Raw genomic sequence first — 27,412 nt, 5'->3', positions numbered from 1 at the left:
AGAATTAATACAATTATATTTACCCATGAAGCAACAAACACAAGGGTGTCAGCGATTTTAACATGATCTGAATTGTTTGAATCCTTCAGTATAAGCCCCAAATTGGCATCTAATTGCTTTCATGTTGCAATAAACATGCAATCTGGCTTTCTCAGAATACCAAAAATTTTAGAATCTCAAAATTTTTATTTTTGTTGACTTTTAAACTCAAACTTTTCTCAAGCTGCATTGAATCAATATTCTTTAACTTTGGGATATGTTTCAAACTTTTATTCACAAAACAACTATTTATCTAAATATTTAAAAATACAATGTTAAACACTGTTTTATCAGTTTCAATTTTTTTTCTTTTTAGTTCCCAGAAACTGTCATTACTCATTATTTCACAATTTAATATTCTATTTTCATATGATGATACAAAACTTTGTCTAACTTTAAACTTTAAGGCCAAAATTTGATAAACTTTTTCTGAGATTTGTCATGAGATTTTTTCTTTAGGATTTATGAACTCTCAAAAATGTCTGTAAAGAACTTCATTTAAAATTCCATCCTTATTTTATACATTAAGACTGATTTCAGGCCTGATTGCATGGAAAATGACAACAATACCGCCATTTGGTAGGATAAGGTTCTAAAACATAAAAAAGTTAATTAAATTACAAAATTCATGTGATTACTTACTCACCATTTGCCTCCTTGCAATTTCAGCTGCTGTATCAGGGGGAATTTCATAAGGTTGTGATAATAATATTTCTCTGAAATTATTCAAATTGTTGTAATATTATATCTTTGATGACATCCTCAAAGATTTTATCAGAGTTGGGATTTTGAAATAAAGCCAGATCTTTATAATGTATCCGGTTTTCCGTTTATCTGGCTCTACACTATGTTTCTAGTTTGCTGATTTCTGATTTCTGATCCCTGATTTTAATTTTACAAGATACATTTTTTATGATATAATAGGTTTACTTTTAACATCCAGATTAATTTTAATACCTAAGATTGCAAGAAAAGGCAAATGTAAATAGCGTAGATGCTAATGCCCAGGTTAGTATTATTATACTTCCAGAAAATACTAAAACAGATAAATTTAGATTTTAAGTAGAATTTAAAATAAACAGTAACAGCTTTGTTTTACAGATTTAGTGACAGTGATATTAGATATTGCACATTAGTGCTTACTTATTGATAAGTTCAAGCCTCAGGCCTTACTTCGCTTTTTATTGAATAGAAACCAGTCAGGCATACTCTCTGCATTCAATAAAGATATTGGTAGTAGTAACACAAGTATTCCATCAGGCTAGATAAAAAAGAGTTTATTGAGTTTTCAGTAGAACTAGGTAGAGGGAACCCTACTGATTAGGTGAGAATATGGCAAGTGCTTCCAAATTACGGACACAAATAACCAGAATGTGGAAGACGATATTTTCCACCTCTAGAAGTCTGGAGAGCCGTCAAAGCCAAACCAAATATATTCAGATTTATTGGCAGATGCAGAACTCCAACCTTTAAGTCCGCGAGGTGGGGAAGACTTCACTGCAGATTTTACTTTTGTAATGACCACTTTTTTAACAATTTTCAATTAAATTAGTATTTATTTTGGGTTAGGTTAGGTTAAGACACTTTCTGGGCCGAGCGCTTCGGCCATAGGTTAGGTTAAGTTATACCACTTTCTGGGCCAAGGGCTGCGGCTAGGATTCAATCTCGATCTACTAATGTCATCCCCCCCTTAATCATGCTTTTAATTAAGCGCAGCTGTGAAGTCTTCCCCACCTCGCACACTCGAAGGTTGGAGTTCAGCGTCTGCCAGATTTATTCATTTGATTCTCTCAGTTGTTTTGATCTTGATATTCAGTGGCGTAAATATGGGGGGTTATTGGGGTTATTTACCCCCCCTAGAATCCTGGGGGTAAACCCTAGAATCCTGGGGGTAAATACCCCCCCCTAGAATTCTAGGGGTAATTACCCCTGAACATATTTTCAGGCCCTGAATAGCAGGGGTTACTCCATTTGCTGCCTCTACAAGTAACAGTTCCAGTTGCCTTGACCCCTTTCCTTCAAAAAAAAATACATTCCCTATTCATTAGTCTGCACTTGTGTAAAGACGACTATTTTCATGATAGTAAAAGTTTTTGCGGCATTTTGCAGATGCTTCTTAAACTTTTAGTTCGGAATCGGTTACTTCAGCAAAGTTCACTCACACACAACTCGTCATAATAAAAAATATATATATTATGAGTTAAGTTCCTAAAATACGATTGGCATTTACAAAAGGGTAAGGTTAGGTCAAAAAAGTTTTCTTGGAGAAGCGGACCTTGGGTTTTTATAGTAATGTTCTATATGAATGAATTAACATATTGCTAAACAAACCAAATTACTTATGAACTCACACAAATCTAATTATAACTCGATTCACAAGACAAATGCTTCATTTATACAAAAAATTGATATCAAATGATTATTATGTAGAGTGTAGAATAAATGAGAAACAAGAATCTCTAAAAGAAAACCACTTTTATCCTCCTCCTCTTCGTACTGTAGATCTTCATTGACTAACTCTTGTTTCTGTACAGGTTGACCTGCTACAGTGAAACCCTTAAGAACGAATACAAAGGAAGAATTTATCAAATGTTGTCTTGACAATTTTTCAATGAGTTTTATAATATATTACGTAAATTTGAGTATTTGCAAAAATAAATAAATAGCCGTGAATATGCGGGAACAGTTTTAAAGAGTTCCATATAATCATTTAATTAAAAAACTAAATATCTGCATCATTCCATTATATGAAAGTGAAGAATACAACATTTGATGAATTCTATCAATGTATTCATTATAAAGGGTTTCACTGTAGGTCAGGAATCCCTAGTTCTCCCAAATACCAGGTGAATTTTCCATTAGAATTCCTGGTTTCCTTCGGGCCCTTGACGTCAGGTTGAAAATAGATTCAACCCACTAGAATATATACAACTTAAAATAGGGATAAATATTTTATCCCTCATTATTCACCAAAAAAGATCAGCTTCATTCATATGTAACAGTAACTTATCCTATATTTCAGCAAGGCTTCTGTTGGGAGTTGTAATAAAATAAAATATAATAAAACTATAAAATTGATGGAAAATGGTATAATATTGGCCAGATTTTTTTTCAGTCATAAATCTTATGCCACAACTTTGTATGCAGATGTCAAACCACCAATTGACAATCATAAGGATGAAGTTTTGAAAGTTTGGTTAAAACAATTTTAAATTTTGTTGACTACTGCGTTCTTTCCCAACCCATATATTTCCTTCCTGGTTCCTTCCAGACACTTCATCACAACTTTTTCCACTTACCCCACTTGAATATTGTCTCATGGTGCCATTCTTTCTCCTTGAGTGACTTTCATTAAGCCTCCCAAATGTCCCTTTTCCCCTATTTAAAAAAATTCCCGTACTTTGACAACAAATATAAACAATGGCAACTTCCGGAATGTGCAATTTATAAGCGGCATCTTCCCAAAGATTAATTTCAGCCTTATAAAGGCACTGCAGGTAGGGCTGGGCACATTCCAACTTTTTTGAAATGGTTCAGTTCTGTTCTAGAATGAGGGCCTTCAGCTAAATCGTTCTGTTCTCGTTCCTCTTTTATCGTTTGGTTCTCATTCCTTTCCGTTCCATTCTTGGAGTTCTTAGTTGAAGAATGGTTGCATCCCTCTTGTTCTGTTCTTATTCAAGAACGTTTCCATCCCACGTTTCTTTCTTAGTAACGAACAATTACATCCAAGACAAAAGTTTTATAGAAAAGAGTTGTTCAAAAAGTAAAAATATTATGATTTTTTAATAAAAAGTTCCTTATAGCCGTAAATAATACTTTAAATTATATATTTTGAATTTAGTGTTAAAAGAATAAGCTTAGATAATTTCTGGGCTGAGCAATGTATAATTTTGTGAGAGAGAGAGGAGAGGGGCGGGAGTGTTAATATCCTTGATATGTACATTGTACAGTACAATATACAGAAGTTAAACTGAAACCTGCTGTTTAATCTGAGTGTTTTCAGTTTAGCAGAGACAGGGGAAGGGGGGGGATGGTGGGTTTTAAGTGGGGGGAGGGGGGTCAGGTGATTAAAGAAAAAAATCTTTAATTATTTCTAGAGGATTTAGAACACATTAGTCATTTAAACTGCTTTCCCAACTCAAAACAAGTTCTTGATAATAAGAACGCGTTAACAATTTTAACCATTCTGTTCAAGCTATTCCTGTTCTGTTCCCTTCTGTTCTTTTACTAATCGTTCCAATATTTTTAAGAACGCATTCTAATTGTTCATTTTTTTGGAACGATGGGATCATTCTTGATCGTTCCGTAGTTCTCGGGAAAGAACGATTGTTCCACCAGGAACGCCCCCAGCCCTAACTGCAGGTAAGGATGATAATGTTTTCATTTTTTTTAACGATCATTTCACTCTGAAAAGAAGACAAAAAAACGAAAAAGTTTTAGCTCCCTCACAACTTTTTAACTTCATGTAAGACAACATTCAATAAAGTGTTATGTAATTTTTTTTCAAAAACGATCGTTTTTCTAAAAGAACAGTTTTAATAAAGTTCCTCGTTTTTTTAATGACAACCCTTTATTAATGATTGTTAATGACAACCCTTTGTTAACAATTGTTAACATATCTATAAATGACAATAATTTTTTTTTTAAACTAAGGTTTTTTTTCAAAAAAGATTGTTTTTAAAAAACAATCATATGATTGCTGATAGTTTTTATAAAAAAATCATAATTCGTTTTCTAAAAGTTGAAAATGAGTGGGTTGTTTATAGTAGCAATGGTTTTTCTCCAAAAACAATTAACCCTATCTCTGCTGGGGTACTTGAAAACCAGGATACGCTGGGGGGGGGGGGTCAATTTGACCCCCCTCTCTAAATCCTATGTTTGATGTCCAAATATGACAAATGATACATCATTAGAAAGCTCTTGTGCTCTACTTTTAGAATCTGCAAAAAAATTTGCAAATTTGCCAGAAAATTTCAACAGCCTCAGACCAATACTTTTTGAGTTATGTAAAAAAAACTACAGGGGGGTCAAATGGACCCCCCCCCCAGCAGGAATAGGGTTAACAACCCTAACTGCTGCTATAACAGGCTAAGGGAGCCAAGATATGTGGCAAGGGCAGACTTGAGAAGTTGCCCCCTGGGAAAATGCCTTTGGGAAAGTACCTCATATCAGCTAAACAACCTTTGGGATTAGGTTGATCACATAGAAATAAAAGATCTGATGATTAAATTCCCCTCTGAGAATCAATCTGGATGGGTTTTGTGAACTAAAATTACTTGGCTGAGTTTTTACAAAAATATTCACCTAACTCAATGAACCTATCCACTTTTGAAAGTATAAAAAATTAAAGCAAAAATTAGAGTTGTAGGGCAAACCTGTTGGATGGTAGATTACCTGTTTGAAGCCCATATATTGCACCACTTTGGAGACAACCAGTAAAGTAACACATACACAAGTCAAACTAAATTTTGTTCATTCTTTAAATAAGCTCTTCTCAATGAGTTAGTAAAAAGGTTACCTGATTAGAATTGCTATCCATGTAAGCAAGTCAAAAATCTGAATTAATGTAAAAAGTACTCAAAATTGAAACAAGATCAAAATACACTTGTTGTTCAACTAGGAAAAAAATATACATTTTTGTCTAATTCAAACAACGTTTTCAACATCTTAATTAGTTCAGCCTTTTCAAATGAATGCTTGATTGATAAAATTTACTTTTCACTAAATGCAGAATCTGTATCTAAGCCCTATTCAGAAAAGAACCAGGAATGGAGGATGCCGTGATCACCCTACCTTGAACTAATAGGTGAACTGGATCCACATCTAATCATTGATTCTTCAAGCAGAAGAAGATATAAAGCATCTTTTAATCACCTCCTTTTTAGCCATATTTAACCCTGTTTGATGTAAAGCATATTTAACCCTTTTTTATTATATAACTTACAGTTTTATCTGAAAGTTTTAAGCAAGAAAGACATGTTGCAATACCATTAATCATAAATTGTAAAATGTATCATGAAACTGTTATATTTCGCCCCAAAATACTGGAAAAGATATTTAATCAGAGGCCTTTTACAGACCAAATTAACATGGTATTTTTGAATACAAATCTAATTCTTTTCTCTACAATTTAAGTGTAAAAGGTTTGAAAAATATCAGATAATACTGTACATTCTTTAACTTACTGTATTTACTATATACGGGAACAGTGTACAGGGCTGCTGTACCCTGATCTCATCATTTAACCTCCCTTATACATCAACAATATAAAGCCCTGTTCAGGCCCTGAGGATTATATTGTTGTATCCTAACCATAGTTGCCTGGTTTATTGGAGAAGAATGAATTGTACCGTTGTACAGAATCTTATTTTAACTGGAGAAGGAAGAGAGGGTGTTTTCTATTCCACCTGTGAGCTCAACCCTGTACTGTTACTGCTCTAATGTACACTGTACTTGTAATCTCTAATGATTCTCAACTCTAATGTATTCAGGATTTGAAGTAGTTCTAAGAAGTTGAGATGGAGATATACCTGGAAAACATTGTTCTTAACCCTACACTAACCCTGGAGTAAGAGCTGATATACTCTTAAGCCTGGAGTACCCTGAAACCAGTGACGTCACTCGACAAGTCCCATTAGGTCGAGATAGGTCAGGTTAGGTAAAGTAACCTAACTGGGCTCGTACTGGTCTTAACCTGACCAATCCACTTAGGTTGGATTTGGTCGAGATTGGTTGAGTTAAGTCAGGTGACCTAACTGGATTGGGTTGCATTAGGTCAGACTTGGTTGCTTTACCTAACTGGACCTAACTGGTCCTTACTGTTCATAACTTGACCCTTAGGTCAGATTAGGTCTTGTGTGGTTGGATTACCAAACTGGTCATAACTGGTCACAACCTAAACAGTGCCCTTAAGTCTGATTTAGGTCTTATTAGGTCGGATTAACACCTTCAAAGTTTTGCCACTAGATGTCTCTATACCTGAAATTTAAATAAAAGCCACTTTTAAAATATTAAAATTTTTTTTCCAAAGAATTGATATGTAAGATATAATTTGAAAAAATAACATTTTTGAAAATTTGGATTTTTACGGAATTAATTGATGTTTTCGGAATAATCAATGTCAGTAAATTGAGAATTTTGTGATAAATAGAAGTTCTTTTATACAGCATCTGTAGCAGGTATAGGTTAGTATGAATTGATGAATGAATTGTATTTGGATGATGAAATTGAATGTATGGACCTCAGGGGGGGGGGGGTTGAATGGTGCTTAGTGGGGGAGGATTAGCAACAATTATTCACAGGAGGGTGGTCATTATGTGATATGAGGAGGGGAGGCAGGGGTAGCTCCTAGTGGGGTGGGGGTAGGGGTAGCAACAACAGGTCAGTCATGATGTAAATGTAATACCAGGGGGGGAAGGTTAAAGTGTAGCAGTACGAATAGAATAAATTAGGCTCTGTTCAGTGGTTAAATGTAGGATAAATAAATGACTAGATTGGTCATTTGGATGTCAAATCTTTGGTCCTTTGGACGTCAAAACTTTGGTCATTTGGATGTTAAAAGTTTGGTCTTTTGGAAGTCAAAAGTTTGGTCATTTGGAGGTCCAAAGTGACATCATTTTGACTTCAAAAATTAGGTCGTGAGGACATAAGAATCCTTGCATTAATCGTCCTCAACACCTAAAATACAATGTCCCCAGACGTCCCACTGGTAATTATTGATGTCCTTATGACATCCTTAGGATGACCTTAGGACGACCTCTGGTTTCTAGGGTAAAGCAGGGTTTGACTTAAAACTGGAAATAAATGCCCCTCCTGATTCAAAGACTTTCAGATTGGAGTATTAACAGGTGTGTTAAAAAACAATATTTCACATGGAAGTCCACTCAAAACATAAACTATTTAAGGACATAATCTTGAGAGATAAAGGAGATATGTCTGAATAAAACATTCACAAGACAAGGGTTGTTCTTGATTTGAAGCTATACCCTATGTGGACGTCGTTCCATATACTCAGTTGATGCACAAAATGTAAGCTTCTTTTAGAATTACATATATAAGATTAATTGATTGTGATCTATGAATTGCTTAAAAATTTGTAAACTACAGAAGAAACCAATTCACATTGTAATTTATTATTCCACTGCAAGATGTGCTTTTCCCTGTTCCTACATAAAAATTGAACTGTGGATATTTACAGAAACAAGTGAGTGAGAAATGGGTATCTCACTGGGCCTATTTCCAGCATTTGACATGGAGACCCAATTGCTAATTGATATAAGTTGCTAGTTTATAGGAGAGAATTTGGATAAATCAAATGATTTAGAACCAGCCACACCTCCCCGGAAGCGATTTTGACTTTGTTGTTACGACCACCTCTAAAATTTAATTTATAACTTGAATGAAACCCATGGGAATATAAATCTGTTTTTATCAAAATATTTTATCTGGCCCATTGGATTTAACAGCCAAAATAGCATTGGATCTAAATTAAGAAAACTTTGAGGAAGCCCATGAATTAGAAAAAAAATTCTTGAGTTTTTTTTGTTTATTTTGTTTTTTTGAAACTTCATTTTACAGTTTTGAAGGAAAAGAAAAAAAATTGATAAAATTTTATGCCTTGAGTTACCAATTATTGCTGGATTTTTAACTTCATAAATGTAAATATCAAGCTAATAACTCACTAAACATTTTTGTTGGTTTCCATTTCACTGAATCAAAGAAATTGTGGAAAAAGATATTTATAGCATACAAATGCTGCTGTGCATTCTAGAAAATTGCTTGTCCCTCAGATTTTATTTACCAAACAATCCACAGCTCTACTGGATAGTGTTGAACCCCTTGAAAATGTTACAATAGCAGGACAATGGAAACCATTGTCCACCCCTATGAGGAATGCCAGTTACAAATACAGAGATAGCATTGCTAAAAATGTACCCCTTACAAATTTCTAAATTTAAATATGGCTGATGTTAGGTGAATATTAAACTAGTTGCATTTAATCATAAATGAATATTTTGTGTTGTTTGTTTGTTTAAATTATGGCAAGATGTATTTAAAAGGAAAAATAAATGTGGATTTTTTTTAGTTTAGTCTATTTCCATGTAAATGAAGAATATCATTCTAGAAACTTAAATATTTTAAGGTAATGCAGGGTGTCACAAGGAGGAAAAAGAAGGATTATTAGGTTATTTGTGAGAACGTTTATACACAACAAGGAAGAAATAAATAAGAAATAAATAACAAACAGATAAAACTAACAGATTTAGGATTATTTCAAGACAGAATTTTATTTGATTTCTACTTGATACACGTCTAGTTTTAGATTCCTTTTTTCAAATACCAACATAATCTCTGTGCCAGCATATAATGCATAGGCAAATTTCTTTTCTAGGGCTATGCAAATTATATTTTTGATGTAGCAATCTCCAAATCTCAAAGTGGAGTAAAAAGTAGGGGAGAAATGCTGATTAAACTTCTTCAAGTTGTATATTTATAAACTTATCATTTACCTTAACAATATTTAGCATTGGAGATATTTTCTCTGGGCGCTAGAAAAAAAACACATATTTTCTGAATCAACATTTTCCTAGGAGAGACATCTCCATAGATAATTTGAGGAACTTACATAAACTTTGGAAAGCCGATGTAGAAAGAAGACATTTTCACAGAAAATTTACATAGGTTTTTGCATGGGTGCCTTTAAAGGATAATTGCAAATTTATTTTTTTTAATAAAAACCCTTTTAAAAGTATTTCAAATATGGGTCAACCAATTGCCAACATTTCCATAACTTGTCCTTGTTATCCAACCTTAGTTAATGCCTACAACATTTCTCCCTAATTGTCCATTACATTGGTTTGAAAATATCACTATTTCGTTTTTTCGTTAGCATAAATGAAATTATGTTGATTCACCTTTGTTATCCAGTAATAGACAGTATTGTCAACAGCCATGCTTGGAAAAAATAAATCAGATCTTAAATAAGCCAATATAAACAGATTTGTCTGCAATGTTGGAAGAGCTAGGTAGCATACAGGGTTATCCCATAAAAAGGACAAAACTTGAATGCAGACTTTTTATTTAACCATATCACAATTGCATGGGAGGGTCCCCTCTTTATTTTTTTTCAGATAACTCAAAACACTGAGCTACAACGCTCCAACTTCTAGACTTAGCTTGATTTGCAAAACCCCACTGTTATGCAAGTTAAGATCTGGAATTTGGGCATTTATATCATGAACACCCTATATAACTTAAAGATGTTTATCAGTCACGAAGATTCAGGTTATTTAAAAAAATTACAGAGACACTGTTTTTTACTATTCTCTGAAACAAATTTAATGAGAACAATATAAAATAGCTCCTGTACAATTTCATTGCTTGATTTTGTTTGGGTGAAGGGTGAAGGGGAATACAAAACATGTCCCCTTACACTACCTAAACCAATCTGTACATTTTACATGCCTCTCTATTTCCATCCTCACTGTACAGTGCACATGTCCATTGTCCACCCCATTTCTACATTGATCTCTGTACAGTGTACATCTCTCTCCCTTCTTTGTAAGTGTCCATAAAGAGATGTAAACCAAAATTGAAACCCAAAGCAAGATACAAATTTCCTTATGATTATATTGATAAATTTGAAGTAAAAATAACATTGGATGATTCTTAACTATTTTCACAAATTTGTGGTTTAAATAACTTACACATCAGAATTCATGGTAAAACCACCAACTGCAATGTCAGCTTCTTTATAGAGAACCTTAAATATTATCAACATTTTAGATGTCAAACATAATCAACTACTATTGAGCTCTATGAGGAAATAATCCTTGGTTAAATGACTAAAGACAGTTAAGTTGACAGAAACTTTATGAAAATTTAAAGTACTAGGCTTTTAGGGCACTTTGCACCCCCTTTAACAGATTCTTCTTTTCAAAATTGGGGCATTTTCAAACAAAAAGCTATTTTTCCATGATTTTTTGGAAACAAACGGACAGACAAAAGATTAAAGAGGGTGAACCAACTAATTCCTCCTATTGGACATCATTTAGTTTGATCTCTGTTGTATTGGTTGTCTGTCTGTTCACAAATCTAACCAATCAGGTTAGTATCCCCACCACCCCTGCAATGATCTACCATAATGTCAAATAAATCAGCTGAGTGGATTTTTTTTGCAGAATAAACTTTGAAATAAAAATGGCTCGTTTTGCAGAGATAATACTAAAAATATGTTTATATTTTCCTTAAAAAATCATTAACCCCCCTTTTAGAAAATCATTTGCTTTCACCCAGAACCTATATAAGTTGCCTTTTGCTGTCACAAATTTTCATTTTATTCCCCAATACATCAAAACTAATTTACATTTCCCCCCTAAATGGGAGGGAGGGGGGCACTAGTCAAATATAGGGTCTTTAGGGTTTTTGGAGTTGATCTAAAAAAGCAAGTATACAGTGTTGTTCTATGATGGTATAGTAACAGATTCATGATGAGTTTGAAATATTTCATGTAGAGCCTAAAAAATAAATAGACTTTTTAAAGTTTATATTATCTTCTTTATTTTCCTTGCTACTTATTTGGTTTACATATTCAATATTCAAAGTTGGGTTTACAAATTTTACAAACTAGATGAATTCTAAATGCGCATGCTCGAATAACTTGAGACAGCTTTTCTCAGCTTTTCTCCATGCCCTTCAAATGCCTCATTACAAGCGTATCTCTTATATGTCTTTTTGAAGTTGGCATGGACTGCTTCACTGCATTGTTCTGTATAAATTCCAAGTGGTTTCCCAGTCTGTTTCAAAAACTCTTCCACATGATAGATGAGCACATGTCCTTTCCATTCTAAATAAAATTTTTCTCTAAAATGAATTAAAATCCTAAATAAAATTTTTCTCTAAAATTAATTAAGGGAACTGAGTTTTTGCCACAAACTCAAATTTTCTCATCCTTATATCTTATCAACCTTAAGCTTGGTGAAAACCTTTGATATTTCAGACATACGACTATTTGATCTAGTTTGAAATATCAAAGGACTACGTCAGTGGGTTCCAAAAATAAAGGGATTAAAAAAATTCTGGTGAAAAATTCATCAATATTGACAAATGATTCTATTGTAAATAATCAAAGGAGCTTAGTCTCCCTTTGTTTGCTTCTTACCTAGCTTCAAACTGAATCCAAGGTTTTCAACATGCTCAGACACAAACTGCATATCAAATAATAGGTTTAATTGTGTTTCATTTATAAAACTGATTTAGTTTTTAATTAGTTTACTATAAAGATCATTTATATACATGGTTATTCACAAAGAAAGGGAATTAAATGAACACAAGGACTCATGTATTAGCTTGAACATAATTGTTTCTCACCCCTCTTCTAAAATCATGTTTTCCTAATTATGTAAAAAAGAATCTCAATGATGATGTGTCACATCATTTAGAAATAGGGCATTCTCTTAAGTCTTATCATATGAAAAAACCTGTACCTTTAGCTCATTCTTAAAATCTTCAAAGACCATGCCTTAGCCATCTAAGAGCTCCATTCCAAAGCATGATTCTACAACTGAAAAAAACAATTATAAAAAAACTAAGTATAAGTGATTTTGAAAAAAAATTTCGGCATTCTTTTAAGAATAAGAATATAGTATCAATAATCTCCCCAAGAACATACCAGAGTTAAACTTCATCAAAAGATCAACCAGTGGAAGGTAATCAGGACACTATTCAATTACAAAAGAAGAAAGAGTCTCCAGTTTTTTCAGCACCTGAGAAATGGAGGTTAGAGTTCTTAATGTATGTGGTAAGGACTTTTTTAAGCTATTATTTTATTTTTTATTAAAGACATTGAAAGTAGAACTAAAAGCTACCTTGTTACTGTTTCTTCCATCTAGACCTACACCATTATAACCATGGAATATAATTCCAGAAGCTTTAAACCAGTTAGCGACAGCTTGCTGATTACAAAGAAGCGGAGCACACACAGTTACGATTTTCATCAGCAAATGCAGCTCTGGAGGGGGTACAACATCCAGAACATGGGTATTATTTGATTCCTTCAGTAAACTTGGTTTGATTACATTCTTGTAATTCTTCATGTTATTAGAGCCATTTTCTTTATAAGCTGAGTAATTCATATCAAGACCGTCAAATGTCCTGAGATCACCAGGTTCTTCTGAAATTAAGACAATTAAAGGAATTGAGTCTTTGCCACAAACTCTGATTTTATAATACCTTCCTTTTTTCTATCTGATGGTGTAAACCTTTGATATTTAAAACTTAGATTCTTTCATCTAACAGAATTCATAGTTTGAAATATTTAAGGTCTACACCATTGCTAGATTAAATATTCAAAGTTTGAAGTATCTTAAGTGTAACTAATTAGGTTGCAAAGATAAAATGCTTAGATGAATAGAGTTTGTGACAAGTAATCAAGTTCTTTCATAAATATATTTACTTATTATTTTTGCAATGAAAAGAAAATTAGGTATAATCAAAAAATGAAAACAATACCTTTAAATCTCGGTAATAATTTCAGCCTTTCAGTATTAAAAATCCACTTCATAAGCACATTTACAGATACATTCTCACCTCGGCGTAGATCATTTAACCGACCTGTGTATTTTACAATTTGATACAATAAAAAACTTAAGTTGTTTCAATTTTTGTGTTTATATACACAGTCTCTTATTTTATTTTAAAACATTTTACATTTAATTCTTTAAAGTATTTGAAACTTTACTTAAAGATGCACTGAAGTTTTTATCTTAACCATATCATTTGATTAAAAAAGCAAATGGAAAATATCATTTATCTGACAAACATTACAGTATGTAACATAAAAACATTCACAACATAAATATCTTTTTTATCAAAAAATACTTACATTTACAGGATATGCAGATTCCGACAGGGTTGGAGAGAATATTTGAGTTGAAATCTGGGTTAATGAAGATTTTTATAAAGTCTTGCAATATCTCCCCTTCTCCACAACTTACATTTTAAACTTTTAACTCCACATGTCACACAAACTACCTTTCGGCAATCAATATGATTTTTAGCCTTCTTAGGCATGGTAATACTGTTTAACTTTGAATATAATTATGATTGAATGTATTTTGTTATCAGAGAACTGTACACAAAATGTTAATTTAGCAGATTTATGTCTCTAATTTCGCGGATTTTCTACTCACATTTCTTTCTTTTTCTTGAAATTTACAAACTTTTTTATTGCTATTTCAAATGGCAATCGCATAAGGGGCTCTACATGAAATATTTCAAACTCATCGTGAATCTGTTACTATACCATCATAGAACAACACTGTATACTTGCTTTTTTAGATCAACTCCAAAAACCCTAAAGACCCTATATTTGACTAGTNTGTAATTCTGAAAAAAATATACAGTTACCCCCTGAAATACTGTATTTTGCCCTTGAACCTGATTAATAACTTGACCATAAACAAAATTTAGGCCCTTTTTATCTAGGGCTTCTACGTCTCTCAAGATGGTTTGAAGCTGATACTTATCTAAATATTATGAAGTAAAAAACATATACTTAAGGGAAAAATGTGTGTACAATTATCACCTGTAAATGTTGTAAATAGCTGACCATACTTTGTAAATGGATGAATTTGGTTATTTTCCGATAAAAAAAATTTATTTTGCACAAAAGATACCCTGAAGTAAAACTATAGATGTACATAGGTTTACACAGAAATTATACTTTCTACAAATATTTACTTTGTTGTACTTTTCACATGATTCTTACTTTTGAAGACTAAATCTTTACTGAAATCCCTGATATCTGTGAAAAATTTATGCTTGGTAAAATAAGGGAGATATATATAAATCTCCCAGGAAACTGATTTATGTGCCGATGGCGAAGAGGTCGGGTAAATAATTCTGGACTTTCTATGTTCGCCATTGGTTTGTTACAGACTAAATGTTTGCAGGGCTGGAAAAAAAATCAAACTTTTTAAAGAGAATAGCAATAAAAAGAAAAAACTTTTAAACGGTTTTTGTCAAAGAGAAAAAATTTCTTTGTAAAATATTTTATTTGGAAAAATCTAAAGAAAATGGATAATCTGTTTACTAATCAAAACCTGATTTCTTGATTGAAAAATGAGTCTGGCATTCTATTATCATTTCTATTCTTTAATACAATTCTTGAATAGTGGGTAGACCATACACCAGTAAACTTCTGCTTGTGAAGATCCCTAAATAGAAAAATAAAATTATTGTTTATAAATTTAGATAATCAGATGAATGAGAAAATTACATCTGTGATAGAAATTGTTTTATAATTTGAAAAGACATGCTTAAATTTTACCAGTACTTAAATTGTCCGGAACATTGGGTCAGCGTCAAGTAGCGTTGCAAACCTATCTCATAAATATGTTTAAAGGGCTGTATAGGTTATTTCTCGTAGCTCTTATTTATTCCTTTATCTGAGAAATAAAGAGGAAGATATTTTCCTTTTTCTATCTTGAAAGGAAACATATCATGGATTTGTAGCTGTAATACAATTGTTTAAAGAAAGAATCTTCAGATGGGATTCTATAATCCATTTAATAAACTAACATAACTTTTAAAAACCTGCAAATTTAAGGAAACAAAAAATTTGGTTTTCCATCAGCTTTAAATGAAAAAGCAAAACAGAAAATAATTTTTTGCTTTTGTAAATTCTGTTTACCATAGCGATTCTCTTGAATTTTCTCCTGTTTGTTTCTAACAATGACCAGAGTAGGAGGATGCTTTAGTCTCAAAATTTCACTGTAGTTTATCTCCTGAAACATAATTGAGTTTTGAATCAGAATTATGGATTAGTGCAGAATTGCGGTTAATATGAACATAATATGAACCCAACCAAGATTTCATCCCTATGTACATATTATCATATTAGTTTATTGCTCCTAGTTGGAGAAATAATGCCTAACAACCTAAGATTAAAGCCAAACAATCCAGATTCAGTCCAAAAGGGTATTGAACCTCCCAGTAAGAGGTCCAGAGCCTGCAGTATCTAGTTCCTTAGATGGTGCTGAAAACATCAGTAACAATTTTGCGGAAAATTCGCGGAAATTCCTGGGAATCTTTCTCGGGAATCTGCGGAAATTCCCAGGAAAGATTCCCAGGAAGTTCCGGTGAGAATGTCAACAGCCATTTCTCGTAAATTGTAAACCATTCCGAGGAACCAAGTCCAAAGGAATTTCTTGTAACCTATTCAGAGGAAATTCTCATAACTCTATCCAACGAAGTTCTTGTAACCAATTCCAGGGAAATTCTTGTCACCAATTCTACAGAAAAACCAGAGAAAATGTTGACAAAATTTGTAGAAATTTCCAGTGAAAAAGAACCAATTCCTGGGAATTTCATGGGAACTATTCCATAGATTTTCTCAAGAGATGCTCAGGAATACCTTAAAATAGTCTCAGCATATTCACTAACCAGGACTTAAGCTCAATAGTAGTAGTGAATAACTTAACAACTATATTGCCCCTTCAACTTTTTAGAAGTATCCATCTTCTTAAGTCAGAATGTTAAAGTTGTTTTTTATCTTACTGAAGTTGTCATCTATTTTGTTTAATCAGACAACTAAATCGTCAAGAAAAAATAAAAAAATGAAAAAAAATGTTATTAATATTTTAAAAAATTGTCTCTCAAATAAATTATCATTTTTTATCAATGAGGATGCAAAGAAATAAAGATTTAGTTAGGGCAGTGCATAATAGATTATAACCTCAGAGACACCTATTAGAGAAAAACAGAACTTGAAAATTCTATGATGAAGTCCTGAGAATTTCTCAGGAATTTCCGGAGAAATATTCCTGAGAAAACTTTAGGAATTTTTTAAGAAAATTCCAGAGAAACTTATCGAAACTTATCCTCTTATTTAATTCCCCTAAAAATCTTAAAAATGGTAACCAAGTCCTAAGAATTTCTCATGAATTTCTGGAGAAGTATTCTGGAGAATTTCTCTGGAACTTCTTGTGGTGAAATTCCTAGGAATGGTGACCAAGTCATAAAAGTTTCTCAGAAATTTCCGGAGAAGTAATCAAGAGAAATTTTCAGGATTTTTTTAGGGTAAAATTCCAGAGAAATTCTCAGGAATTTCTTGAAACTAATTCTCTTAATAAATTCCCCTAAAAATCCATAAAGTCCTAAGAATTTCTCAGGAATTTCTGGTGAAGTATTCAGGAAAAATTCTGAGGAATTTTGTGGGGAAAAATTCCAAAGAATTTCTCAGGAATTTCTCGAGACTGAGCCTCAAAACTGTGATCCCACAAAAATCTCTCACCTTGGTGACCAATTCTGAGGAATTTCTTGTGAATTTCCGAGGAGTCAGTTACAGTTAATGATTGGAATGGGATTATTAAATGATTCTAAAGACAATTTTTATATCCTTTTCTCTCTCTCTCATTCTAACTTGACAATAATTCGTTCATTCTTTTCAAAATTTGTATTCATCTCTATTCAACATTTTTATCTACTAAATTACATAGGTTTTATACACGTATTTTATTATATCTGTATCTTTATACTAATCTTCAATTCTATTCTAGCACAGTGGTCCCCATAAAACATCTCTATTCATTACTCAATCTTTCCAATTACTCCAACTCCCAATTTACCAACCTTTTTTATCATCCAAACATTTATTGAATCCCATCCCAACTTCCTCCTTAGTTGATATCCATTCCTATTCCCAAACTATTTCAACCTACTCCCAATTGGTCCTATTTCAACCTCATACCTTATTCCCAAACCAAGCCCAATCCCAATATCTTGGACATTTGTTGATAATTGTTTGGGATACCAATAATTTGGATTTTACATAAAAGTTATGACAATATAGACTTTTTATACCATGCTTCATTTACGACAAATGACAAGAAAATATAAACTTTAGAAATATATGAAAGAAGCAAGCCAGTCTAAAACCAGCCTTTGTGCATGTTTTATGCAGTAGTATGCTAAGCCTAGCTTAAGGGGTGTTTAGACCCTTTGCAACAAAAGTTATTAATATGTTTTCATGTTTTTACTTTTACATCTATTTTATGCCTAAAATAGTTTTTATTATCAAATTTACCATCCTTGAATTTGCCCTGAATCTGGAAAACACAAAGCAGGCCAGACAGTCGCTATAGAACCAGTAAATAGGAAGGATTCAAGTTGCTAAGAATTTATAATATTCTCTGTTGAACTGAACCTGTTTCTGTATTTGTTAAATATAATTCTAAGATTCTTCATTTATTGATTAGAGTAGAGACAATTGCTAGTCCAGCACAAAGAACCCCCTCCTATATATCGTATTCTACCATCTCAAGCTACACCCTTACCAATAACCAATTCCTTCTCTCCCCCTTCTCTCCCAACTCCATTCCCCATCCTCCAATTTATCTCTCTTTCATTTCAAATCCAAGACAGATTCTTGAGAAATTCCTCCGAAATTCTTCAAAGAAAGTCACCACAGTTGGAGAATCGGGGAAAATTCCTCACTTTTGTTATTTGGGATAGGGTAAAATAAGTTTTGTATACTGCCCAAAAAGCCTTCTAAGTGCAGGGGCCACTTGTGCCCTGGGGTGTTGCCATTTCTGATAATAGATTAAGTCCATCACAATTGAATCAACAAACGGGTTTGTTAATTCATACTAATAATCCTAAAACTCATCTTAAATTGTTTAAATTAGTTTTGCAGACTTAACCTCACATAAAAATGACATGGATGAGCCTACACCATTGTGCATTGACTCAATAACACGAGGTAAAGAAGAGTTATCCCTGTCCCATAGGTAAAAAATGGAATATTTACCTCTCCTTCTGCAAAGGCAAGATATGTACAATAGTTGAACTCCCTTGGCACTTGGCAGGAGCCAATGGTATTGAATGCAGAGGACCCCCTCTGATAGGAGCTGTACAAGGTACAATTGTAATAGATCAGTATGATTTAGAAAAGCTCTGCTGGACAATGGAATACTTTACTTGGTCAAATCATGTTTCGACAAGAATACAGGTAAGAAAACAATTGAAAACAAGGTAAGAAAACAATTGAGAATCAAAGATGAAAAGGTAAAAAAGAAAGCCAAGTTAATTTGAGGAGGAATTTGAGGCCAAACCAATGATGAGAATTGTCACCCCACCCTCACACAGGTATCAAGCCCTGCTCGCAGTACATGCACATGCACACCTGGGAGTACAGTGTACCATGCAACAAGGTTTTCTACTGGCCAGTGCAGGGTGGAGAAAGGGCACAAGTCTCTTTGTCACGGAATGTGCAGGTTGCCTGCACAGAGAAGAGGTAAAATCTAAACATGTTGAACCTTTCCAGGACCATGCAAAAAACATCAATGATGGTTTTTGAGAAAGTTTCTTTTCATTAATGATCGGATATAACCACCAGAATGGGTTAACTACCGATTAGTCTCCATGCCCAACAAACAAAACACAGTTTTTCAACGAGATTAGCATGATGGAGAACTGGTTGATAATTCACATGATTAATTCATGGCCCCTCCTTGTGTTATACTCGCGGTAAATCTACTTTTCACAATTTTGAAGATTCCTCCTGTGTACAGCACGGGTAAAAAACGCGAAAATATTCCTTGAAAATTCTCATCGTTATTTCTCATGTTGTACACATATCAAAATAAACCAATGCAAATTCTTGCATATTTCTATCATATTATACTCTAGTAATGCAATGCCAGAATTTTAGATTTTAATTCTCTTAATTATCAAATGCAATATATTTAAGATAATTATATAGTTCAATTCTTGTTGTTTTTTCACATGTTGTGCTCGTAGCAAAGATACCAGTGCAAGATCTGGCATATTCCCAACGTGTTAATCATGAGTAATGGAATGCCAGAATATCTAGATCTTAATTCTTGTAAATATCACACGCAAAATATTTGAGATATTATGGGAAGAACTTCATGTTTTATTTTTAATAGAGTTTCAAAATCACAACACTTGGTAATCTTTTAGAAACTAAAAGTTTATTGTAGTAAAATGAAATATTTTAAATGACAAAAATATTTCAGATTATAACAAGCATGAGCAGAGTATAGAAAAGTTTCACATTGAATTTTGTATTGTATTTCTCAACAACCCCTTTTTGGAATATCAATCTTTTAGATATATGAAGCAAGGAGCATTCTTACAACTATGAATACATTAACATTATTTTGACTTGAAATATCACTTTGTGATAAGAACAGTTTAAAGTTACATGTTCAAGATGTTTAATGTAAATGATTTAAACTGAAATGTTTAGTTTCTAAACATTTTGTAATAGTTATATACTTTTACACAGTATATTTTATAATATATTTGTATATCAGAAATCAATTTTATATCCCCCCCTTTACCAGGGTTTTTGAAAAATGTAATTTAAGTAGATGGGGAAAAAAAATAATTTTCTCATGTAAAAACCCATGTTCATCTTGTGAAATAAACTCAAGTTTTCACCGTGTAAAAACTCAGTCCTAGACCTGTGTTCAAATCGTCGACATTCACCTCGACAACACATGAATTATCACAAGATATTGACTGGTCACTTGTGTGAAATACACAAAATAATCTTGTGTTCTTCATGGGTTTTTGTTTGTTGGGCTGTACGGACATATGTGATCTTCTCCAACGCTACAGGACATGTCCCAAGATGGGCGGGAAGAGCATGCAAGCGATGGAGTGGGTATAGACTGTTAAAGAATATAGACTGGGACGAGGATAACATCAAACTGACCAAAGTCAACCCTCAACTAACACAGAGGTTTGGGAACATCCAATCTGAAATATTCAGACGTTCACCTGAGATTATAGCTTTTGTGAACATGATATAATTTACAATGCATAAACAAACAATTCATTGAGAGTGAAGTGAAGTCTGAAGGAACCTCAAGGCTGGGACTTACTCAGGGAACTCCTGTAATCCAAAAATCCAGTATTTGAGAAAGTAACGGATTTTTAATCACTGATTTTTTGTTGTTAAGTTTGATACTTTTTATACCTTACTTAGAGACAATTCATCGTCAATTTACAGATTTTTTCTCTTTTATATTTTCAGATTTTTAATACATAAGTATAAGGGACAAAAAGTCTGTAACTAAAGAATTATTTGTTGCAGATTATTAACATCTTGATCTTAAGGATACAGTGCATGTTGGAGAAATAATACCTAATGAATGCAACCTAAGAATAAAGTCAAACAATCCAGAGTCAGTCTAAAAAGGTGTTGAGTATGTTTGCCCCAGGCAAATGTCATGTGTATTTGGATCAACTTTAGTTGGGCTAACACTAATTGTTTGTACTGTTATAATGTAAAATATAGTGCAACCGTGCTTTGTTATTCCACTTGATCAATCTTGACTATTCTTTCTAAGTCTATAATAATTAATAAATTTCAACCTTGTTGGGCAATTTATAAATGTATAATGATATTAAGAAATTCTGATGTCTGATATGAAAATCTTTGTGTTTAAAATATTTGAATTTATTCTTGGATGTTCTTGAAATTTTAGGATCAATATTTACATTTATTTCTATGGTGTGAGATTTTTATCATGACTTCAATGGTATACAAAAATGGTTCAAATGTATTGCAATTATGAAAGAAAATATCAAACCTTATTAAATATTATTACATAGCATTTTGTTAAAGCAAATACTTTGTCATAAGACGTCAATTTATTTTCATCCTTCAAAATTGAAACTTGGTCTTCAATGTCGATGAAACTTTCTAACCTGTAAAAGCATATATATAGACAAAAAGAATCTAATATCTGTTTTATTTTTTAATAAAGAAAATAATCTTACTTACCCAATGTATATATTAACACACTTGGCTGAGGTTTGTGTTGCATATCTGGAGTAAGTAGCATATTAAAGAATGAATAAAAAAATTTATGATTGATGAAAAGAAATTAAACATGGTTGGAAAACTTTACAAAGAAAAAGTTACAATTTGAGACAGATTAGAGTAAAGATCAAAACAAGAATTTAAAATTTTTGAAAATTAAATCATAAGTAGTAAACATATGGCGAAAAAGTTTAAAACAGCTTTAATAATGCAAGCATTTACTTTTAAACCTGACTCAACCTTTCTTCCAAAAGCAAATGGTGTAAAAATGCCACTTTTATTGTAAACTATTGGTAATAAATGTTATTTTCCTCATGAACCAATAAATTGTTCTCCAGGTGTTTATCTCTTGTTCCTTAGTACAATCACCAGAAACAGATGTTAAATTCATTACCAAGGTCCCAAGGAGAAACATCAACTGAAGTTTCATTCTAAATCTAAACTTTAGTAAACTCTTAAATAATCCTATTTAAGGTAATTAAGGACAATAGCAAACTGTAAATCCTTCGGATCTTAGTAAAATGTTAGTTAAGAAACAAATGAAATATTTTGATGTCCCATTGGAGCATTCATGAAAAGTTCCGGTTTTACAATGAGTAATGATCAATGTTGTCTATTTGTGCATAATTTTGCATATTTTTCTCTTTTCTTTGGAAACCTGTATTTTCAAAAATTTATTTAAACAAATTTAAACTACACCATTTATATATATATTTATATCTTTGTGTGTGAATAAAACTTTATAATAAAATTTTTATTTAGAATACACCAAGTTCTGAAATACACAATGAACTCAGTTTTAGTTGTTTGTAAACAAACACAACTATATTATGTTTCCCCTGTTTAAAAAGCTAGTCTGTAACTGTGCACATTCATTATTGAAATTCAAAAACATCTCACTATTGACCTTTTTAGGGCAATAAAACAAGGGCGTATACAGGGGGCAAGGGGGGCAGTGCCCCCTCTAAACCTGTAAAGGAGGGAGCGTAGCCCCCCCTAGAACTCAGAGGTTTTTACACTTTTCAAATCTTAAACTCAAGAGTGATGAACATAAAAAAAATTAGTTTGCTGTTTATTCAGTGCACTAAGAATATCGACCAGAGCCACCATGACAGAAGTCCAAATGAAAAATCTATTTAGAATGTTTAGAGGGATAGCAAAGTAAAACAATTATATTTAAATGCAAAGCCACAAAGGCTTGAGTTTGGGGGTAATAAAAGACTATTTTTTGCTTTTTTTGGGATTTAACTTTTTTTTGCTTTTTTTGGGATTTAATTTTTTTTGCTTTTTTTGGGATTTAATTTACTTCATTTATTGCACCGCCCTTCAGTAATCTTTCTTTTTATTACAAACTAGCTGAAGTGCCAGGTGTTGCCTGTGGAATTTTAAAAATCGAAATGAAACAAAAAGCTTACAATTAATTTAGTTTCTGTCATCTTGCCAAAGGGTATCAATAAGTTTCCTTACTAAAATTCAGCCCATTTGATTCAGTCGTTTTGCGAGCCATAGCAAACATATAAATGAACGAAAAGCTGTATTATATAGATTAAAATTGTACTCCTACTTTTATATTCAAAACAGAAACTTTTACAAGTCATAATTATTTTCTGCACCGTTGTCCTTTTTTTAATCTCATGGAATTTATGCTTAAGTCAGGTTTTCCATTTTCAAAAATGTCTTTTACTATCTCTAGTTTAAATACTAATTATTAATAACATAACAGCCATAGAGTAATAAAACTAAGAGGTGAAGATTAGCTCAGATGTACACAACCGACCTCCCTATTAATCAATTAATAGAGTGGTCGGTTGTGTATATTACGATATGTTTTTGTATCTAACACTGTACACTTGTTTATAAAGTGATCGTATTTCTTGGGTGGGATTTATGGAATTGACCAATTTTTAGATTTTCTTTCTTTATTTAAACAAAATTCGATGATGATGATTGCAAACATTTGACAATCTTAAAATTTGTAGGTTTTCAATTAATTAGCAAAAAGTTATGTCAAAAATATTAAGTTTTATGGGCATGACTTTAACTTAAAACATTTCAAACATTTTATTGTTTCTTCTCTTCAACTCTTTATCATAAAGCTCTTATCTGGAGCTCATAACCCTAAACAGGCTGGGGGGGAGGGGGGGACGTTTGGCTCCTCCCTAGTTTTTGAATTTTTCATAAATAGAAATGTAAAGGATTTTTTGTAAAGTTTTTTATGCATAAGGTAGGGTGCAGGGCAATAAAAAAACGGAGTATGTAAAAAAATTTCAGTAGCCTATAACTTTCTTATGACTAAAGTTACAGATCTGAAAAAAAATATTTTTGAAAAGCCCTTGACAAATGGATGTAGAAACATGTGTCACACTTTGATATTTGTTTTAACCAAAAAAATATTTTTTACATTTTTTCGATTTTTTTGCATTTTTTTTCGACCCTCTCTAGCACTATAAAAGTTATCGATCTATAGAAGGGGTGAGAGGAGGGGGGGGGGGGTCCAAAAATCGGTTTTTAGGAAATTACCACTGGATGGGTATAAATAAATGATAAACAAATGAACTGTGTTTACAATCCGTATTAAGTGTCTATCTAATTATCAATACTAATATTCTAATCTACATGAAATACGATCACTCTATATACAAGTGTAAAGTGTTAGATACGTAGACATATCGTGATGTATACAACCGACCTCCCTATTAATTAATTAAAAAGGAAGGTCGGTTGTGTACATCTGAGCTAAGCTTCACCTCTTCGTTTTATTATAGTCTATGATAACAGCATAGTAAAATGTCGAATTTTTAGAAACAATGCTTTTCTTTCTGCTAGTTTTGTTTGAAGGAGAGAAAGAGTTTAGTACATGCAAGGTTATTGGACCTTTAAAGTATCTTATACTTATGTCTGATATCCAGAAAGCCAAATGTTTTGAATTTACAGTTCAAATTTCCCCCCCCCCTAAAAGCTCCTAGGGGTCAAAAAAAAATTCCCCCCCACCCTTAGAATTATTTCTGTATATGGTGCCATGACAAACTCCTGAAAGACAAACTCCTCTAATTCAAACCTCTGAAAGACAAACTCCTGAAATACAAACTCCTCTAATTCAAACCTCTGAAAGACAAACTCCTGAAATACAAACTCCTCTAATTCAAACCTCTGAAAGACAAACTCCTGAAAGACTAACTCCTGACAAGACAAACTCCTGCCGAGACAAACTACTTAAAATAAAAACTTCTGAAATACAAATTCCATAATATCAAATTTTAAAAAAAATGTTTCACAATTTATATTTAATCTATGTTTCATGTGAACAAGTCTGGTATGTTTTTGCTCCAATTACCTTCTCCTTGGTGTAAGTTAAGTTATTGTGATCAATAAGATGCACGGATGCTTCACGAGCATTGTAATACTTTGCTGCTTGAAGCATATTCAAATTATTAAAGTTTGAAAATTTTTTCTAGGATATTTGCGGATTTTTTCTCCTAAAATTTATGAATTTTATCATATTTCATTCAGAGAAAAATTTCATAATTTCAGGAGTTTGTCTTTCAGGAGCTTGTCATAGCACCCTGTATACGCCCTTGCACCAAAACGCTCTATTGCACACTCCTCCCAGTATAAAGTATAAATAAAAAAATAAAAAACTACAATTTCTATTTGTGTTTAAAGTTGAAGCACCAATGTTTAACTCCATTTCCTACTCACCTTCAACTAAAACTACAACTAAAATATTCATTGAAATGGACTCTGATTTTTATCCATTAAATGTTAAATCAAAATGCAAAATTAATTGGGGAATATCAATTTTGTAAAAATAATCTTTGGATGGTTTATAAACAAATCCCAACCCTACTTTCTATTACTAAAACTACTTCAGTTTCTTCTCAATAAATTTCTCCAAAAAGTTTGCCATCATATAAAATATTAAAGCAAAAACAAGAAAATCTGTAGAAAGAAAATTTGTAAAAAGGAATTTTTCAAATTAAAATTGTCAGAACAAATAGTACTTGAACAGGCATGACTTGTTTATCGGCCTATGCAGGGGGGGGGGGATGTTGAAAGGGGAAAATTCGATCCAAAGCAGTCAACAGGGCTCAAATGACAGATATTTTTTATTTATTTTAATTTTTATAAAGTACGCTGTAATTTTTGCCCTGCTTAACTATTAAATTTAGAATTTTATGAATTTCATGTTTTTTTTATATGTTTTAATGTTTTATAATGTTGTCTAATAATCTTTCTACATGAAGTAATCATTGTTAAAATATCTGCTCTGAACGTCATTAATAAAATTGAGATAATTGACAAACCGTAGCTTTCTATGAACATTTGTAAAAACAACCGTTAACGAAACAGCTTGAAACAAATCAGTACATGCTCAGTCCTAACATGTACTTCGCACCTTTCTATTTCACTTTGGTCAAAGGGGTGGGGTGGAGAAAATTAGGATTTAGCTCAATCATTTTTTAGCTGTCAATGTTTAATGGAAGCTGCACAAAATGTGGATACAACAATTCTATTTAAAATATTTTTCAAATCTTTTATTTTTCAAATATTTTATTTGAGAAAAATGCACTAAAATTAATAGTGTCGCTTTTAATGAGCTGGCCTTTAAAAACTGGAATGTGAACATGTAGAGATTGCAACTTCTATATACTTTAGTCAAAGGCTTTAATCAAAATTTGATACATTTTTATTCCCAAAAGTACAGTCTATAAAGCATAGGCCAAGTTTATCTTGTAGATTCATCATGAAGATTTTTTTTTAAACATTTGAGCCGACCCTGCTCATAACAATAATGTAAAATTGAGCAGAAATGAGGCAGTTGCCCAAGGAAGTTACGTGCACTTGCTGCGTTGAATTACAAGAAGAGAGAGATTAGTTTATATTTTAGAGTTAGCTAAGTAAAGAAACTTTCTGGGTCGAGCGCTGCGGCTAGGGGGCCGAGCCTCACGGCTAGGGGTCCGAGCGCCATGGCTCTTGTAGTTCATTGCGGCATGTGTACATAACTTCCTTGTGTTCCATACACATACTTTTTGCTTTAAGTTTTTATTTTGCTTCTTGAGGAAGCTCATATATATTTGATTTTTTTATATTTTGTAGACAAATTTACGATCTTGTTTTTAGATTTGACAGGTGTGCCATAGATTTGGCGGCCTTGCTACAGATTTGACAGACGTAGCACAGATTGGTCAATGTTCAATAGATTTGAGGGCATCCCACAGATTTAGCTGCTATACCATAAATTTGGCCGCCAGCCTGCTATGCCACAGATTTAAATACCAAGCAACAAATTTGACATTGTCCACGAGTTATTAGATTACTGCAAGGGCATTGTTCATCATGCATCATTTTTTTCCCAACATTTTTCCAAGTTCCAAACAATCAAAATGCTGAAAAAAATTACCTAAGCAAATCATGCTTTAAAACTTTTAATGTGAGACCATATAATAATTTTTCTACCCTAAAAAACTGGAGAAGTAAACAAATTATTATAAATAATCTTTAAAAACATGTTATTCA

The 27,412-nt window shown here is 32.5% G+C and overlaps 2 protein-coding genes and 2 long non-coding RNA genes across 4 annotated transcripts; all 4 read right to left on the bottom strand.

Moving 5' to 3' along the window:
• Positions 1-499: 499 nt before the first annotated feature.
• Positions 500-9,565, bottom strand: LOC111697116 (uncharacterized). The gene is made up of 7 exons (XM_023467004.1): positions 9,549-9,565; positions 5,558-5,595; positions 5,434-5,500; positions 1,213-1,300; positions 997-1,075; positions 686-755; positions 500-631 (listed from the first exon to the last, which is right to left on the bottom strand). Exons 3-7 carry the CDS (start codon positions 5,446-5,448, stop codon positions 557-559), a joined length of 327 nt encoding a protein of 108 aa, XP_023322772.1. The 5' UTR covers positions 5,449-5,500; positions 5,558-5,595; positions 9,549-9,565; the 3' UTR covers positions 500-556.
• Positions 9,566-10,573: 1,008 nt separating this feature from the next.
• On the bottom strand, positions 10,574-25,313 carry LOC111697102 (uncharacterized). The gene is made up of 10 exons (XM_023466994.1): positions 25,230-25,313; positions 22,207-22,332; positions 21,857-21,901; positions 21,663-21,780; positions 15,731-15,824; positions 15,368-15,419; positions 15,141-15,254; positions 14,624-14,715; positions 14,476-14,564; positions 10,574-10,801 (listed from the first exon to the last, which is right to left on the bottom strand). The coding sequence occupies exons 2-10, from the start codon at positions 22,323-22,325 to the stop codon at positions 10,742-10,744; spliced, it is 783 nt and encodes a 260-aa protein (XP_023322762.1). The 5' UTR covers positions 22,326-22,332; positions 25,230-25,313; the 3' UTR covers positions 10,574-10,741.
• Positions 11,608-12,790, bottom strand: LOC111697103 (uncharacterized). Its single transcript, XR_002764231.1, has 4 exons — positions 12,710-12,790; positions 12,525-12,601; positions 12,200-12,245; positions 11,608-11,884 (listed from the first exon to the last, which is right to left on the bottom strand). It is a non-coding gene; the product is annotated as an uncharacterized LOC111697103 (long non-coding RNA).
• LOC111697104 (uncharacterized) lies at positions 12,925-14,406 on the bottom strand. Its single transcript, XR_002764232.1, has 3 exons — positions 13,922-14,406; positions 13,549-13,650; positions 12,925-13,210 (listed from the first exon to the last, which is right to left on the bottom strand). It is a non-coding gene; the product is annotated as an uncharacterized LOC111697104 (long non-coding RNA).
• Positions 25,314-27,412: the final 2,099 nt, after the last annotated feature.

The sequence above is a fragment of the Eurytemora carolleeae genome, unplaced genomic scaffold (assembly GCF_000591075.1).
Source record: "Eurytemora carolleeae unplaced genomic scaffold, Eaff_2.0 scaffold201, whole genome shotgun sequence".
NCBI lineage: Eukaryota > Metazoa > Arthropoda > Copepoda > Calanoida > Temoridae > Eurytemora > Eurytemora carolleeae.
Note: the sequence above shows the minus strand (reverse complement) of the source record. Positions and strands in the feature narration are given on the sequence as shown.

Excerpts from the sequence above, each read along its gene's own strand:
- LOC111697116 (XM_023467004.1), bottom strand. Across the intron at positions 756-996 it reads GCCTTTTCTTGCAATCTTAG|AGAAATATTATTATCACAAC; the intron begins GTATTAAAATTA and ends GAATAATTTCAG. Across the intron at positions 632-685 it reads AAATTGCAAGGAGGCAAATG|AACCTTATCCTACCAAATGG; the intron begins GTGAGTAAGTAA and ends TTTATGTTTTAG.
- LOC111697102 (XM_023466994.1), bottom strand. The coding sequence starts at position 22,325 with ATGAAACTTCAGTTGATGTTTCTCCTTGGGACCTTGGTAATGAATTTA. Across the intron at positions 21,781-21,856 it reads TGTGTTAATATATACATTGG|GTTAGAAAGTTTCATCGACA; the intron begins GTAAGTAAGATT and ends ATGCTTTTACAG. Across the intron at positions 14,716-15,140 it reads TTTTTCAATCAAGAAATCAG|GGTATCTTTTGTGCAAAATA; the intron begins GTTTTGATTAGT and ends GTTTTACTTCAG.